A 17,974-nucleotide genomic window follows, 5' to 3' on the forward strand; every position below is an offset into this window, starting at 1 on the left:
GAGACAATCCTGTCTCAGAGGTCTACAGGCAATTCCTTTGTCTTCATGCTTGGTTTCTTCTTTGACATGCACTGTCAACCCTGGGACCTTATATAGACAGGTGTGAGCCTTTTCAAATCATGTTCAATCAACTGAATTGACCACAGGTGAACTCCAGTGAAGTTACTGAAACATCTCAAGAATGATCAGTGGAAACAGAATGTACCTGAGCTCAATTTAGAGCTTCACGCCAAAGGCTGTGAATACTGATGCACATGTGATTTTTCAGGTTTTTATTTTAAATAAATGTGCAACAATTTCAAAAACTCTTTGTTCACATTGTCATTATGGGGGATTGTGTGTAGAATTTTGAGGAAATAAATGAATTTAATCCATTTTGGAATAAGGCTGTAACATAAAATAATGTGGAAAAAGTGAAGCGCTGAGTTCTATCTGGATGCACTGTATGACTTTAGTTCTTAGAGTTGCACATTATATTATATATCATATGCACATGCATATAATGCACTTCTGACATTATGTCTTCGTTATTTGGGTCCATATTGGTAACTCAAACGTATATATTAGCAGGGTCGGACTTAGTGATTTGGGGGCCCTGAGCATTTCCATTGCCCTAGCATTAAAACGCAAAACATTCCTTTCTCTTTAGATTTTTTTTTTCTCTGTAGATTCGTGTTGTTTTTGGTTTTTTGTTTGTTTTCTGTAAACTGCATGTAAAATATATTTTAAGTGGAATCTTTATCGTTTTAACGTAAAATTAAATACAACAAATTCACAAATAAAAACAAGTACACAAACCATGTACAGTTAATCAGCCATATTTGCGATTAGATTTTAATATTTGCATGTGCATTACAGAGGGAATGTTCCACTATCCATGGGGGTCCCCGGATTTGAAAAGAAGTAATAACATTCAGATCTTAACGGTAATAGACAGATTTTACAACATATGATAAAAAATGTATAAGAGCAATATAAATAATATAGACTTCTTGGCATTGGTCGGGGTCCTCTGATTCCTTGGGGCCCTAAGTGACTGCTTACCTTACTTATTGGTTAAGTCCGCCCGTGTATATTAATACCTAAAAATTTTAAAAGGAACACTTTAGTACTTTTTAGGTACTAATATCTACCCTTGAGCTATTAATATAGACATCTTAGGTTTTGAATTTCTGAATATCCGAATATAAAACCAACTTTACATCTATGCAACCTGGGGGATACGTCCCCCTCACTTTTAGAGACAGACCATTTAGAAACAGATGATTAATAATTATACAAACGTACACTTTTGGATGTCATACTGCTGTCCCCCCACTTTTAAAATGTTCGCTGCGCCCCTGGGTTTTGATAGAGGTAAATTTGGTTTTATATTCGGATATTCAGACATTCTCCTTAATAATATAATTTCAGAAAAGTATTCTTTGAAAATTCTAAATAGGAAAATATTAGCAGCAAATGACTATAGATTAGCAGCAAATGACTATCATAGTACAACATTGTTCACAGTCAATTAGATAGTGCTAATGTTGTTTAGAAGTCATACTTACATGCTAATTCCGATCGAATATTCAAAGTAAAATGGTAAACAATATAGAGACTGCTAAATGAACGAATGTGCGAATATGAAACCAACTGTTCTTCTTTTGGGTTTTGGCCTTTTCCAGGCTGGTTTCAGCCATTTGATTGACCAGTCTGGTTTATAGAGGTAAAGCTGGTTTTATATTCGCACTTTGATAGTCATTGACTGCTAATATGATTTCTCTAATTAGAATTCACAAAGAATACTTTTCTGAAATTATATTATTAAGGAGAAAGTCTGACTATCCGAATATAAAACCAACTTTACCTCTATGTCTGGTTTAAGCTGTAGAATGGCTGGTTTTGGCTAAGCAGCCAAGACCAGCCTGGAAATGGCCAAACCCCCCTCTAAAACCAAGCTGGTCGACCAGCTAAAACCAGCCAACCACCCTAGGCTGGTTTAAGCTGTATTTTTTCAGCAGGAAATAACATTAGCACTATTTAAATGACTGTGTCCAATGTTGTACTTTGATAGTCATTGACTGCTAATGGAGTCCTCCATTTAGAATATGAAAGAACACTTTATTAAGGAGAAAGTCCTGATGTGCTAATTTAAGACCAACCTTTACTTCAGTTTTATCGAACGCCAAAGAGTGAATATAAAACAAACTTTACTCCATTAAAAATAAGCTAAACAAAAGCGTGTAGTGCTGTAAATCTATCAGTGATGCTCGGAGGAGAATCTGCTGTGGATCCTCTGAACGGATCTCAATAACTGACCTGGAGTCAGTGTGCGCTGCTGTTCATAATGGTGCCGCTGGGGAGGAATGAGGACAGGACCCGATACACAACATTACCGAGGCTTCGAGCGTCTTCATAACACTGGTAAATGCCTGAAATATTTTTTTTTGCTCCTGTTGTTTTTGCGGTGCACACGCGTGTGGTTGTCGCTCAGACGTTTCAACGGCTTGTCTTCGATTTATTCGATTCCCACTTCAATGCTAACGGGTTAAACGTGTTAGCATATATCCACCCTGCATAACATTTCAGTGCGTTAAACATCACGTATTCACTGTGTTTGCAGTGTTTTACATTTCACCGTGATAAAACGACACCTTTAGCAGCTCCTTTGTTTAAAGACAATGTAAATGGTAGCGTATAAACTGGTGTTAATGGCGTGCTAATGAAGCTAACGCCTGTCATTGAAGTGAACAGAGCTTCTGCTACCAGTTTAGCCTGTTAGCATTTTGGGGGGAGTATTAATAAATGAAATACTACAATTCTTTATGTATATTAAATATGTGTTGCTTAATTTTTCAGTCTTCGGGATATTGTTAATGTTGGTCGGACAGAAGCAGATGAACTAATGACTGGAGCTTCAATATACAGGTGAGCTAATCATTTAGCAGTCTTGACATGACAGTTTGTTTTCTTATAGAGAACATCAGTTTTACGTTGAATAAATGCCTTTTAGGACTGCATGTCGATTATGTATGCGTGTTTTTCGGATTTATATTGTGTTGGCAGTTTTTTCTGTGCGTGTTTACCTTCATAACAATTGCCATTTTTTTCATGGATGAATGTGATAGTCATCAATGTCAAAGTGAGCATGGAAACTTCTCGAAAGTGTCCAGAATGACTGAAGGGGCAAGGGACGTATAAAAAAGCACCTTCACCAGGACTGAGATATATTTATGAAGGTTTCTTTGCTGTCACGGTGTGTCCATCACTTTGAGACATAATGTCCTCTTTGTATCTGTATTGTAGTATGAGAAATATGCATTCATAAATGCACAGTGTCTCAAATCATGCTCCCTTAGTCAGCTACCTTCCTAGACTGCATTTTCGAGTATAATAACCTAGTTTGTTGTCTTTCTAGATAGTGTTTTTGGCATTATAATCAAGTTTTCTTCCATTTTTGGGTGTCATGGAATATACATCCTAGCAAGTTTTGTTTTTAAAAGATGTCTAATAGATGTCTAATAGACCTCTAAACGTACTCGTCTTGGCTAAAACAAGGCTAAATTTGGGCTGTCAGTGAAAATCTAATAGACGTCTAAGAATAGGCCAAAATTAGACTATAGTCATCAAATAAACAGAAATGAATGACTACACATATAAGGTCTGTCTATTTGACGACTAGTCTAGTTTTGGGCTATTCTTAAATGTCTATTAGATTTTCACTGACAGCCCAAGTTTTAGCCAAGCTGTCTACGTTTGGATGTTTAGTAAACACAACATTGTTTGCTGGGATATTTTTTTATATTCAGTAAGGTGTCTTATTATAGTAGATAACATAATAATCTCATTTATGAACTTAAAGCATGTTGTCTGAATTGATTGTTAGCTCGCTAGGGTTTGTGACTAGAATGTGTGAGAGTAAGAGAGAGATTATTTGTTGTATTTACACAGCAACAGTGGTTTCAGGTTGCAAATACACCTTTACCCTGATTGTTTGGATGGTACAGTAGTGTAAAACACAAGCCAGAACTTGTTTGCCTGCATTGTCCTAGTTTTTTGATTTTGGAATGTGATAAATTTTTTCCTAACACATTATGTAATTTTTATATGAATATGTTATTTATTACAAACAAACTGCATTCTAGAGCTGTATGCTATAACATGCAGTTTTTATAATGATTCAGTATGGAAAAATATTATGTAAGTATTGTTTGTGTACTGTAATAGTGTGTGTATATATGGTAATATGTATAAGAATTAACCATATATATAAATAAATAAATAAATAAATAAATACAGTTCAAGTCAGAATTATTAGCCCATCTGAATTATTAGCCCCCCTGTTTAATTTTTTCTCCAATTTCTGTTTAACTGAGAGAATTTTTAAACACATTTCTACACATAATATTTTTAATAACTAATTTCTAATAACTGATTTAATCGTTGATTTATCTTTGCCATGATGACAGTGAATAATATTTTACTAGATATTTTTCAAGACACTAGTATTCAGCTTAAAGTGACATTTAAAGGCTTTACTAGGTTAATTAGGTTAACTAGGCAGGATAGGGTAATTATTGTATAACCATGGTTTGTTCTGTAGACTATCGTAAAAAATATAAAGCTTAAAGGGGCTAATCATTTTTACCCTAAAATGTTTTTTTTTTAATTAAAAACTGCTTTTACTCTAGCCAAAATAAAACAAATACGACTTTCTCCAGAAGAAAAAATATTATCAGACATACTATGAAAATTTCCTCGCTCTGTTAATCATCATTTGGGAAATATTTAAAAAAGAAAAAACAAATCAAAGGGGGCTAATAATTCTGACTTCAACTTTAAATGAGTTTAAAATGTAGACCAGATTACTAAATATTAAGTGAAAGCTTAAATAAATATAAATAAATTAAGCTTTCACTTAATATTACATTTTAAACTCATTTAAACTAGTTGTAAAGGCAGCATTTTTAATTTTCTTGTAAATTTGAAGATTTTCATCTGATATTTATATTTGATTATATGTCAATTTTGGGCAATTGAGATTTATATATCAGCCGAAAGCTTATTTATTCATATTTAAGTTGAATTTTCAACTATTTGAAAATCTGGAATCTTAGGCTTCAAATCAAAAATTAAGTTTTAATGTATTTACAGTAGGGCATTTACAAAATATCTTCATGGAATAGGATCTTTACCTAAAATTACATTTTTGGCATAATAGAAAATTTATCTGTCTATCTATATATCTGTCTGTCTGTCTGACAAAAGTCTTTTTGCCTAAGTTTTAGGAACGACAAATAATAACTTGTCTTCTAGTGCTGCACAATATATTGTTTTAGCATCGATATCGCAATGTGAGCATCCGCAATAGTCACATCGCAAAGATATGCAATGTCCAGTCTGAATTATAGTTGACCAGGAGCTACAGAATTGTATTTTAATAACTTTATTTATATGGAATTTCTATGATTTATGCCAAAAAAAAAACATTTCTTTCTTGCGTTTCTAGTCATTTCAAAGCGAAAACATGATGATTTCACTTGCCTCACTGGTAGATAATTTCCTTAAAACAAGCAAAAAAAAACCCTCTTATTTTTCATTTATTTCTTCTGACCGTGAAAACTAAACAATATTTTTACTTTCTCTAAGAATTTTTTTGATATTTAGACTACAAACAAGATGAGACTAAAGAAAGTAAGAAAAGCATTTATTTGTATTTTGATCATTCAATTTCTGTACCCGAATACTGTTAGACACCTCAGAAAACCATCAAATAGTGTTATTCAAACCATCTTCTGAAATTATATTTATATCGCAATATTTATCGCAGAAAAATATAATACCGCAATATCAAACTTTTCCAATATTGTGCAGCCCTATTGGCTTCCATTTGATCATTTGGTATTAGAATCGGCTTATTTAAAAGGCAAAGGCCTCTAGATTACACTTACTTTACCAAAGTAAAATATGATCATGCCTTGATTTTTAATATTTAATTTAATATTTTACAGAAATAATATCCAGTATAAAATATAAAGTCATGGTGCAGTGGAAACAGAATGAATATTGTGTCTGACTCCATCATGAGCTTGGAGGACTGCATCCATACATCTCTGAAATGACTCAAATCAATGATTAATAAGGTCATCTGGAATGACAAAGAAAGCGTTCCTGCAGGACTCCCAGAGTTCATCAAGATTCTTTGGATTCATCTTCAATGCCTCTTCCTTCATTTTACCCCAGACATGCTCAATAATGTTCATGTCTGGTGACTGGGCTGGCCAATCCAAGACTTTAGTCAGGTTTTATATATATATATATATATATATATATATATATATATATATATATATATATATATATATATATATATATATATATATATATATATATATATATACATATACATATACATATATATATATATATATATATATATATATACATATATATATATATATATATATATACACATATATACACAGAGAGAGAGAGAGCGTATATACAAATGCTTCATATTGTTATATTTTATTACTAATACTTTTTGATTACTAAAATCGGTTTTAATAGTTTAAGTTTTTTCCTTTGTTTTATTCCAACTTTATTGCACAATTGTTGTTTTGTTTTTTTGATTACAGCTCATTTCCTGTGTTGTTGTAAGTCTGTCCCTGATTCATTCTGATAAAATGCTGTTTTCAGTTTAATCATTTGTCATAATTTTCCAGGACGATTATTGTCTTTAACATCTCTAAACCTATTCCAGACGCAACAAAAGCAAGCACGTGGACACAAACCCAGGGTTGAGCTCCTCTGTCAGGATCATGGGAGAGAATGGCCCTCTCTCGGAGACAGCCATGCTCTTTGAAGACGAGGAAGAGGACGTGGACAAACTGGGCCGGGAAGAGGAAGACGAGGACAAGATGGCTGACTTTGACAAAGACGGCAACATGATCTCGGGCCCCTCGTCCTCCTCTGGAACAGTCTACGATCGCACCACCGTTCTCATTGAGCAGGACCCGATCCGTCTGGATGAGGAAGGAGAAGAGGACGGGATGGCGTTCCTGCCGGAGGGAGAGGGAGACGAGGGATCTCTGGCCTTTATGGGTGACCCTGACGGCATGTCACAGGGATACATCCACCACACCATCTCTCCAGACCAGATCCAGTTCATCATTAACCCCGGATCCACACCTATGCCACGAAACATCGAGGGCGCCACGCTGACACTACACTCTGAGTGCCCAGAGACCAAACAGAGAGAGGTGAGGGCTTTTATCTTGTGTTATGAGTAAGAGCTTTGCTTTCAAAAATCCTCAGATGAATTTGCATAATGCCAGTTTCTGGTCTTCGTCGGCTGCCTTTGAGTAACGCCTGCTTTGACCCTCAGACTCTGGAGTTGTAGCTGTGAGGAGTTTGGCTTGTGATGCTGTTTTTTGTGATTGTGAAAAGTAAATACATTTTGTACTTCCGAAGGATGAGGACTTGCACTTCCATAAAGGCTTATGACGGTACTTTCTTGTTGCGATTATTGCTGATTTTTACTGCTGGGCAAAATATTAATCACAATCTTTTTTTATTTATTTATTTTTTTAACACTTTTATTGTTTCAGAAAAATGTGATACATACATACCGTATTAGCAATCAAATACCAATCACGGAACACCCACCCCATCTCGACAGAGCCATTAAAAAAAAATGTATTCACATGCTAGGGGTGGGCGGTACACCGGTGTCATAGTCATCACCGGTGTGACATTGCGCCACGACATGGATTTTCTAATACCGTCAATACCGTAATAAATCAATTATGCGCCTTGAACGGCTGCATTTACATCAATAATAGCTAATTCTAAATAATAAGGCATTAAATTTTCTTCAAACGTTCAGTTGTGGTCTGAATACATGTCCTTATACTACAGGGCTCGAAATTGCAACCATTTTGGTCGCATGAGCACCCGAAATGTAATCTATGCGCCCTCATAATATATTTGGGAGCATTTGTGTGTCTGAATATAATGGTTGTAGTGCAATCTGATTTGATTTTCTCTAAAAACTTGCTGAATCGCTCTACCCTGCTGCTGTATTGGTTCATATTAGCTGTCAGTCACTCAACGCTTCCCGCTGTCAGATAACAGGGAGCTTTTGTTACTGCAGGAAATGCAAACGGCTGAAGAGTGAAAAGTGCACAGGTTTGCAAACCTCACCTAAAGTTATAATAATAATAATGGCGCAGATGACAGCGATCATGACATGAGGTAAATGTTGATCCGCCAGCTGAGATCAATCGAGTGTTTTCGGAAAAGGTGCCCGAATCTCGATGCGTTGCGTTCACCACGTGTTTAGCGCAAATGTCCGCTAAATATAAAATCTAATACTGTAGACATCATCGCCAAAGAAACTCACCTTTACTAAGTTTACACTGAAACTACGGCTCATAACAAAGAGCGGAATTGCGCTGGTGGTCATCGCGAGAATCCTGCTCTGTCTGCTCATAAATTGGTGCGGCTGACTCGCCTGCTTTATTCCAGAAACACAGAGAAATGAAGATCAGCTCATAACGAGACTGAGGATTTACAATGACCCAAACCAAAACTTTTAAAGAGTGATAGAAGGGAGACTTTCTTTTGTCCGTTCTTCCTTGAGATGTATATTATTTTGCTATTGAAAGTAATACCATGATATTATACCGTCACCGTTCAAAAGATGAAAAATACCGTGATATTAATTTTAGGTCATATCGCCCACCCGTTTTATATATATATATATATATGTATATATATATATATATATATATATATATATATATATATATATATATATATATATATATATATATATATATATATATTTATATATAGACTGCATACCATTACAATAGCTACAAATAGTTTCCCCAGTACTTCTGTAATAGCTTTTGTAACGTTGTAATGATGTTGCGTATATAAGAAGGATAAAGACTACATGATAACTGCTCTAACACATATTTGAATGTTGACTGTGATTGTCAGCAGTTTAATAGACTCATGCAAATCGAGGTTATTTATGAGTGAGATCATGTGGCCATTCAAATCGAGAACGGACGTGTATTTCACTGGTTTTGGGAACAAACGATTACAAAACTCTGACATAATAATAGCGCCTGCTGGTGTCTCTGCAGACAGTTCTGCACTTCTGTTTTGTTATTTACTGAAACAAGAATAAATGAGCTCTTACAGCTCACAGAAACGGCCATTATGTTCTTATTTTATGTACATTATGGACATTTTATGTTTTTTATAATCCTTTTATCAAATCAAGACTTGTGCGCCTTAAAATCATGTAAATGATATCTTTGTGCAATATGCAGAAAATAAAACATTATTCTTCCAAAATATTTACATTGACTTTGGACCATTGACATCACCATTGTTTTTCTATGATGGAAAACAGAGCTCCATCTGCTTCTATTGTAAATACAGCACATATGGGGATGCTAAATTATGATTTGTCAAAGGGATGTTGCTTTTCATTGCGGTTAACTCCCCCCTGAACTTTCACTTGAGTGACAGACTAACACCCTGGCATGATCAAATCCTGTCCTAATTCAAATCCTCTTAATACATTTAGCATATATTGTTCTTTGTCTGATATATATACAGCTGAAGTCCAAATGATTAGCCCTCTGGTGAAATTTATTATCTTTTTATAATATTTTCCAAATGGTGTTTAACAGAGCTAGGAATTTTTCACAGTATTTCTAAAGGCTGATGTATACTTCTGCATCAAGCGCATCAACGCATATGGTCCGGTGCAGCTTTCACACGGTCGCATACACCTCGCCATGGCTGGCACCGACGCTAATGCTCACCTCAAAAAACGTAACTGCGCTAAATGGCTGTGCGATTTGCAGAAAACATGCCATTGCAATTTTTTTTTGACAGATATTGCGATTTGTTATTTGATTTGCGATTTTAATTTTGTAGTAAAGATTCGGCTAAATAACCTGTATCGTAGCTTCTTACTACTAAAATCCAGTAAGTGTTATTTAATAAAAGAAGATAGTAAAGATCGTAACTTACTGCAACATTTATTCAAATTTGTTTTTAAATATTCAGAAATTAAACTATTTTTTTTTCTCTGGATCAAACAATAAAATGACAAAATGATAGGAAGATAATGTTGCTTATTATACAAACAAAAAAATTATTATAAATATACAGAACACTCCGCAAACTAACATGGCTGATACGAGGCAGATTGAAAAGTTCTGATTGGGCAGAAGGAAAGTGTGCTCGCTCATATTACATATCGCAGCCTCTTGCTATTTAGCTGATCGAATGTCTCAAATCGCGGTTGCAATTCGATTTTGATTAATCGCACAGCCCTACTACACGATGTGTAGACACATAGCTCAAGCTCTGTGATCGTGCGACTTGTTAGCGCTGACGAGTGTGGGCAGTGCCGGGCCCCGCACCAACCCATTGGAGCGAGTGTTTACAAGTATCAAATTCCGTGAAGGAGCTCCAGATGGAAACTTTTGTTTTGTGTTTACCTTATGATTAAAGTTGTTAACCGTCTGCATGTTCCTGCCTCCGAATGAGCGGGTTTGAGCTACTTGTAGGGCTGCACGATTCTGGCAAAAATGTGAATCACGATTTTTTTTTTTTTGCTTAAAATCAAGATCACGATTCTGTAAATATAAAATAAAGGTTAATATGATTAGCCTATTATTATTGTTAATTCTCAAACATATGGTAAAATAACACTAATAATATTAGGCCTGTGTGTAGGTATACTGTTGCTTAAAATGCTAAATTTTGTACAGTCATTATGGAGGACTTGAACAGACTTTCAATATGTCCTGTTTGTTAGTTGACAGTAAAATGATGACATCAGAATACAACTATACATAATTCTAATGTTGATTTATTATGTATAAGACATGTGCTTGTCATCTGTCATTGACAACATTATTAGCCCATTTGTTTTCACTGGTAAAATAAGACAATTGTCATTATCAGATTCCTTCTTGCATTATATTCAACATTATATATAGGCTAGGGTTGTTATACTGACACAGTAAACATTTATTTTCATGCACAACACTTTGTGTTCGCTATGAAAGAAAAAACCATATCAAATGTTTGTCGTAATCATAACTGTAAAATGCGATATGATCATTTAAATGATGTGCTCACAGGTTTCACTTTCACTTCCGGCTGCTGTCACTGTAAGAAAAAAACACATACATGGAAATCAAACCTCCCGCACGGCCCTCAAACGATCGCTCTGTGCAACAAACTGTTATTTACAACTTCATTACCGGTTATCCACAGCCTGTGCAGCTTCTGTTCACTAAAGTAGGCATCATAGTCGGGTATGCGCGCGTATTCTCGGTTATGTTGCCAGATTGGGCGGTTTTGAATTTATTTTTGTGGGTAAAAAATGACATAGGCGGGTAGTGTAAAATTGGGCAGTTTTGTAACGGCGTGCCCACAAGCCCCGGTTTTCACTTATAAACCTGTGATGATCCCCCAAAGAGGTGGCGTAGCCCCCGTTCTCCACATACAAATGCTTACAACAATTGTGATCTCCCAACGAGACTACAGATTGTTGGGGCCTTTTGGTTTTCAGCGGGTTTTAGGCTGGAAACAGTCAGCTACACCTGGCAACACTGGTTCTCGGAAGTAAACCAACAGCTGGCGGTCAGCTCACGTGTGATTTCACAGCCGCAAATACATAATTACATGAAGACAGAAATGACATTTTTGGGTGAATTATACCTTATAAATACAGCATGTGACGCTTTTAACGCCATTTGAAGGTGTCAGTGTTGCTGTGAAGACTTGTGTGACTGCCTTGCTTCTCTCCTGACCCTGAAAATATAATTGGCTGAATCGTAGAAAAAGCGTGTGTAGGGTCGAATCGAGATCGGGATCTTTTTTTCGATTAATCGTGCAGCCCTAGCTACTTGTACATTTAAGGTAGCATTTAGAAAAGACAAAACTCCAACGAATAAACTAAAACCCCATAAAAACCACTGCCATCTAGCGTTTTAGAAGTGTTATTACAGCGCAACACAAACAGCTTGCAGAAGTATAAATGCATGGCTATGCGCAAGGCAGGCGCCCTGGGACATGCCGATCACTCGATGCAGAAGTATAAACCAGCCTTAATAATATTATTTCTTATTTTTAGCTTTTATTAGAAAAAATAACATTTTAGAGTCAATATTAACCCCCTTAAGCAGTTTTATTTTTCGATTGTGTACACAACAAGCCACTGTTATACAATAACTTGCCTAAATACCCTAACCTGCCTAGTTAACCTAACTAACCTAATTAAGCCTTTAAATTGCACGTTAAGCTGAACACTAGTATGTTGAAAAATATCTAGTCAAATATTATTTACTACCATGGCAAAGATAAAATAAATCAGTTATTAGAGATGAGTTAATAAAACTATTATGGTTAGAAATGTGTTGAAAAAAATCTCTCAATTAAAAAGAAATTGGAGAAAAATATATACAGGCGGCTAATAGTTCAGGTGGGCTAATAATTCTGACCTCAACTGTGTGTGTATATATAGGGTTAAAAAGCATAATGGGTCTCTTTTTAAAAATGACGACCCCCTAACTGCAGACGTTGTTTTGTCTGCCAGTCACGCATGTTTGAGAAATCTGCTTGTTCAGTAAAAAGCCATGAGATAAGCTGGAAAAGAGGATGTGTTCAGCTCCAGGCCTGTGTTTACATGGGGCGTTCATCCCCAAAGGATCTGCCTTTCCACATGACTTCACATCACAGCTCTGGATTCAGCTTTCCTCTGCTCTTTCGGCTGGTTGCTGCTGGTCTAGTAAACTTCTCCCATCTGCGAATCTGGCAAAATCACAAGAGGCCTAAGTTTTTTGTTTTGTTTTTTTTTCTACCCACAACCCAAACCCCTTGTTTAGTTCCTTTTAGCCACATACTGAACATCCAGTCAGATGCTAATGCACTGACCACTCAGATGACAGGTTTAAAAAGACCCCATTGGCCTTATTCTGCAGAGTGCGCTTGTTTTTAAGATTGTATTAGAACTTCTGATTCAGTTGGGAGAGGGAATAGGAATGATTAACCGCAGAAAATGGTCAATGATCAAACTACTTGCTCTAAAAAAGTGTGTTCATGACAATACATAAAGTACAATAATATAAGGAAATATCAGTTTGTAACATTAATCAACATGATAAGCTGTTTTTAATATTTAAAAATCAATGGAAGTGAATGAGACCGGAAGTCTCAAGCCAAAAAGATTCCAATGATTCCGCGTCTGCTTGTACGTTAAGAAGAAGGTCTATAAGCCCTGAAATGTATTTATTTATTTTTTCTGTTGTGTTTTACTAGTTATAGAAGAATTTAATTATAAGCATGTCATTACATTCATAAAATCTTGACAATAAAATTTTATGTTTTGTATTTTATATGTGGATTTTATGAATTTAAAGGTGCTGCATGTAAGATTTTGACTCTTCTAAAGCATAAAAATACTGTAATATGTTCGCAGATATAGGCCTGGCGATATCGCAAAAAAAATTTACACAGAATCATGTTTCATATCACTTGGTATCGATAATTATTGAATTTTTTTAACAATCCATTTAGGAATGTTAGTTTTTATTTAACCACTTTATTTTAATTTACCAACATAATAACTAAGGCAAATAGTTTTAATAATCAAAAACAAAAAGATTGAAACAAAAATATTTCTTTATAATAAAACAAACAGAAGTGTTAAAGAGACTTAAACTTGATAGATAAACTGTTACAAAGTGTGTGCAATGGTAAAGCGTAAATAATGAACAGTCAAAGCTAACTTTTAAGGTAGATCCCCATCTGTAAGGTGATAATAATGATACAGTAAACCTCAAGCTCTGTAAACAACACATTATGATAATCAAATCTGAGCTTTCAAGTAAAGGAACCAACCATCATTACTGAAATAGATATTGCAACATTACAAATTGTGAAGTCAGATGACGACATTACCCCTATGCTAAAAACTCTTTCAGATGGGGTGCAAGTGGCTGGGATGCACAAGAAAAGAAACCTAAATGCCACTTGCACACCGTGTGCGCATCCCTCCACCCTAAGCTTATTGACGTTACTTATTGCCACATTATAGCATTTCATACCAAACATTTTTTAATCGTTATTGACAATGGTGTTCGGTCAATATATACCGATACCGTTTTTATCGCCCAGCGCTATGTAGATATTTCAGAAACATGCTAAGTGGACATTTTTGTTTATCTGAAAAACAATGCTGAAGTCAGATATTCTACTTTAAAAATGTCAGGCGTTGATTAGAACAAAAACTCCTTCAGCTGAACAACAGGAAACTGACAGTGATCACCTCAGTTACACCTCATGTGCTTTATTCAGTGTTAAATGCTAGTAATGTGAGTTTGAATGCCATTTTACATGACATTTATTGGCACATACTGAAAGCAGCAGCAGATAGTTCAGCTCAGATCTTGAAAATAAAAAAAAACATTTGAAAATGAACTTCAGAGTTGTGCAAACCAACACATATCAGTGATTCAGCATCTACATATAATATGGTTAAAGAGCATTAAAGGGCACCTAGGTTAGCCCTTTTTCAGATTTAATATAAGTCTTTTGTGTCTCCAGTATGTGTCTGTAAAGTTTCAGCTCAAAACACTCATCAGATTTTTTATTATACCTTTTATAAGATTCTATTTTATACATTTTTGCACCGGGTGGCGGTTTTGTTGTACTGCGCCTTTAAGCCTAGCCCTCCCCGCCCACCGTTTCTACGCGCACGTCTTTTCTGGTTGATATGATTATACACGTGACTACCGGGACATGTTAATACACAGCTGTCAATCAATTCAGTGGGCGGGGGGACCCCACTCCTATGTCAAGTTGACAAAACCGCTCCAATTGGTCCACCGTTTTTATGTTGTTAAATTGAAAAAAAGCATGGGGTGTGTTTATATCACCTTAATATGACGGTCTATACACTATACCTACACATATGTCTGTCCAAACTGCTTGAAAAGTAGATTTTTCACCATAGGTGCCCTTTAATATGTAATAAATAGATTATAAACCTTACCATTTCACTGGAGTGCAGTGAGTGCACTATTCTGTGCTTCCGAATGGCTGTATTTGCATTTCTGCCATGTTTTGTCTGGTGCAAACAGCCAAATTGCTCATCACTGCCAATCTCATCACATAGTGTGTTGTTAGGACACGGGATTACAATGTAAACTCGCTTAATGATTACATTCGTAATATTTATATTATTTGCTAATTAATAACCTCATGTGAAACTCTGAATCTGAGTCTCATTTCGGAGTCTGATACTGTCCAACGGAGGTCGCATTTCGGGCGCGGACATGCATTTTGAGAGCCTTCCTGACTGAATGAATGAAATATGCTGTTTTTCACCAAGGCAACCGGGAGTGCTGAAATATTATTGGGTAAACTGAAAGTGGGCGGGTTAAAGGGATCAAAACAAATTCAGCGTTCCGGCATGTAACACACATTCAAAGCAGAATATCTGACCTCAGCGTTGGTTTTCAGATAAACAAGAATGTTCACTAAACATATTTCTTAAATAGCTGCAAACGTATGATGGTGTATTTATGCTTTAGAAGTGTCGAAAGCTAACACACAGCACCTTACATTTTAGTTAAATACTAGGAAATCTGTGTGTATTTGGGTGATCTCAGTTCATTCATTCTGCATCAATTTTGTTGAGGGATCAGTGTTGATGATTCAGTCCAAATGCTAAATGCTCATCCTCACACACACACACACACACACACACACAATTCAGCCTCAACAGCGTTGCTGGCATTACCATCTCATGCCAAAAGACTTGGGTGCAGATTTATGAGTCATTATAGCATTGAATCTCTAAGCCTATACGTGATAGCTTGATTGACCTAAAAGATATTATGCAACATCTGCAGTGGTTTCAGACAGCAGAGAACATGCAAAACATTCAAATGTTGTCATAATCTAGTATTTCTCGTCTGTAATGGCGGCTGCGATGCAGAAACTGAATAATTTGGTTGCAACAAATGGCTCCAGGTGGTTTATTTGCATTACACAGACTTGCAAATCACTGCCCATTGTGCCGCACACAATAACACATGCAGAGATTTGTCTCATGATAACTTTAAACGCTTTTCTAGGTTACTGTTTGTTTTCTTTAAGCTCTATTGTGTGTTGCACAAGCTCTTAGCATTGTATTTATGGAATGATTAATGATGCTGGATAATGCGCCAGAGCTCAGCTGTTTTTGTTCTCTACACCTCGGTCCACTTTTATGATCAAATCAGATGTTTTCTTTCTTCATGACCTTTTAAAAGTGACCCATATATGACATTGCTTTGAGCAGGCAGGTCTCATTAACTGGTTTTTAAGCATAAAACATGGAAATAATGTTTTAGTTTTAATGTTTTAGCATATACAACATTTTAAAAAATGTTGGAGGTAGTATTTTCTTTAAATAAATAAAAAAAAACTCTGTAAACCAATGAGTAATGACAAAGTCAAGACAACAGATTTGTTGCTTTAACTTATTTTATTAAATGATTCAGGTTTCACCTAAATTATTTAAGCTATACTAAATAATAATTTAATATTTATCATCAGTTTGATTTATGTAAGGTGAGTTGACGTGAAAAGTTAATTTAATTTTACTTAATAAAATGAAGGTAAATAATTTTTTACAGTGTAGGGAGATTACATCATGTAATTGAAATACGAGTACAGATTCCTTGTCAATACTGATGCTTCAAGCATTATAATGCATATAACTTCCCTCTGAGTATGAACACATGTATGAGAATAAATGATAAATCCCCTAAACATGTCTCTTATAACCGTTGTGTGTGGACATGTCATGGTCAGAAGCAGCTTTTACAGAAAACAATAGATAAAATAGTCAAAAATGCAGAACTTTTAGTTTTTATACATGTAAAAGGCTGAAATACATGCAGGGCCATTCCAATATTTTGCTCTTTAACTAGCACGTCTGTGACCGCAGCTCCTATGGTCATAGTGATGTGACAGTGATGTGTACTCGAGATATCTTTACTGTGTTATTCATCTAACCTAACAAATGTAAAGCTTAAAACACCACCCTACCTCGCACAATCTGTTCTCTTGCTAATTAACTCTCATCTCAATGATTTACGGGGTACTTTATCTAATTCAGAACACCTGCGATCGGTACATGAGATCGGCCAGATTGGCAAGTACCGATTGAGTCATAAAATGTGATTCGATCAGAGCATCCCTTTTATTTTATTTTATATATATATATATATATATATATATATATATATATATATATATATATATATATACACACACACACACACACACACACACACACACACACACACACACACACACACACACACACACACACACACACACAGTCGAAGTCAGAATTTTCTTTTTTAAATATCTTCCAAATTATGTTTAACAGAGCAAAGAAATTTTCACAGTATGTCTGATAATATTTTTTCTTCTGGAGAAAGTCTTATTTGTTTCATTTCGGCTAGAATAAAAGCAGTTTTTAATTTTTTTAAATCCATTTTAAGGTCAAAATTATTAGCCCCTTTAAGCTATTTTTTTTCGATAGTCTACAGATCAAACCATTGATATACAATAACTTGCCTAATTACCCTACCTAATTAACCTAGTTAAGCCTTTAAATGTGACTTTAAGCAGTACAGAAGTGTCTTGAAAAATATCTAGTAAAATATTATGTACTGTCATCATGGCAAAGATAAAATAAATCAGTTATTAGAAATGAGTTATTAAAACTATTATGTTTAGAAATGTGTTGAACAAATCTTCTATTTGTTAAACGGAAATTGGGGGAAAAATAAACAGGGGGGCAAATAATTCTGACTTCAACTGTATGTATGTGTGTGTATTTATGTATGTATGTGGGTATATATATATATATATATATATATATATATAT

At 35.2% G+C, this 17,974-nt stretch overlaps 1 protein-coding gene across 2 annotated transcripts in view; it reads left to right on the forward strand.

Moving 5' to 3' along the window:
• Positions 1-2,318: 2,318 nt before the first annotated feature.
• mtf1 (metal-regulatory transcription factor 1) overlaps positions 2,319-17,974 on the forward strand; it is a 37,848-nt gene continuing 22,192 nt past the window's right edge. The window contains exons 1-3 of one of the 2 annotated variants that reach the window (XM_056476198.1): positions 2,319-2,406; positions 2,842-2,910; positions 6,746-7,244. In XM_056476198.1, coding sequence (XP_056332173.1) covers positions 2,888-2,910; positions 6,746-7,244 — 522 coding nt within the window. In that variant the 5' untranslated portion in view covers positions 2,319-2,406; positions 2,842-2,887. The remainder of the gene's footprint in view (positions 2,407-2,841; positions 2,911-6,745; positions 7,245-17,974) is intronic. The other variant, XM_056476199.1, reaches the window with a different exon arrangement.

The sequence above is a fragment of the Danio aesculapii genome, chromosome 16 (assembly GCF_903798145.1).
Source record: "Danio aesculapii chromosome 16, fDanAes4.1, whole genome shotgun sequence".
Classification (NCBI taxonomy): domain Eukaryota; kingdom Metazoa; phylum Chordata; class Actinopteri; order Cypriniformes; family Danionidae; genus Danio; species Danio aesculapii.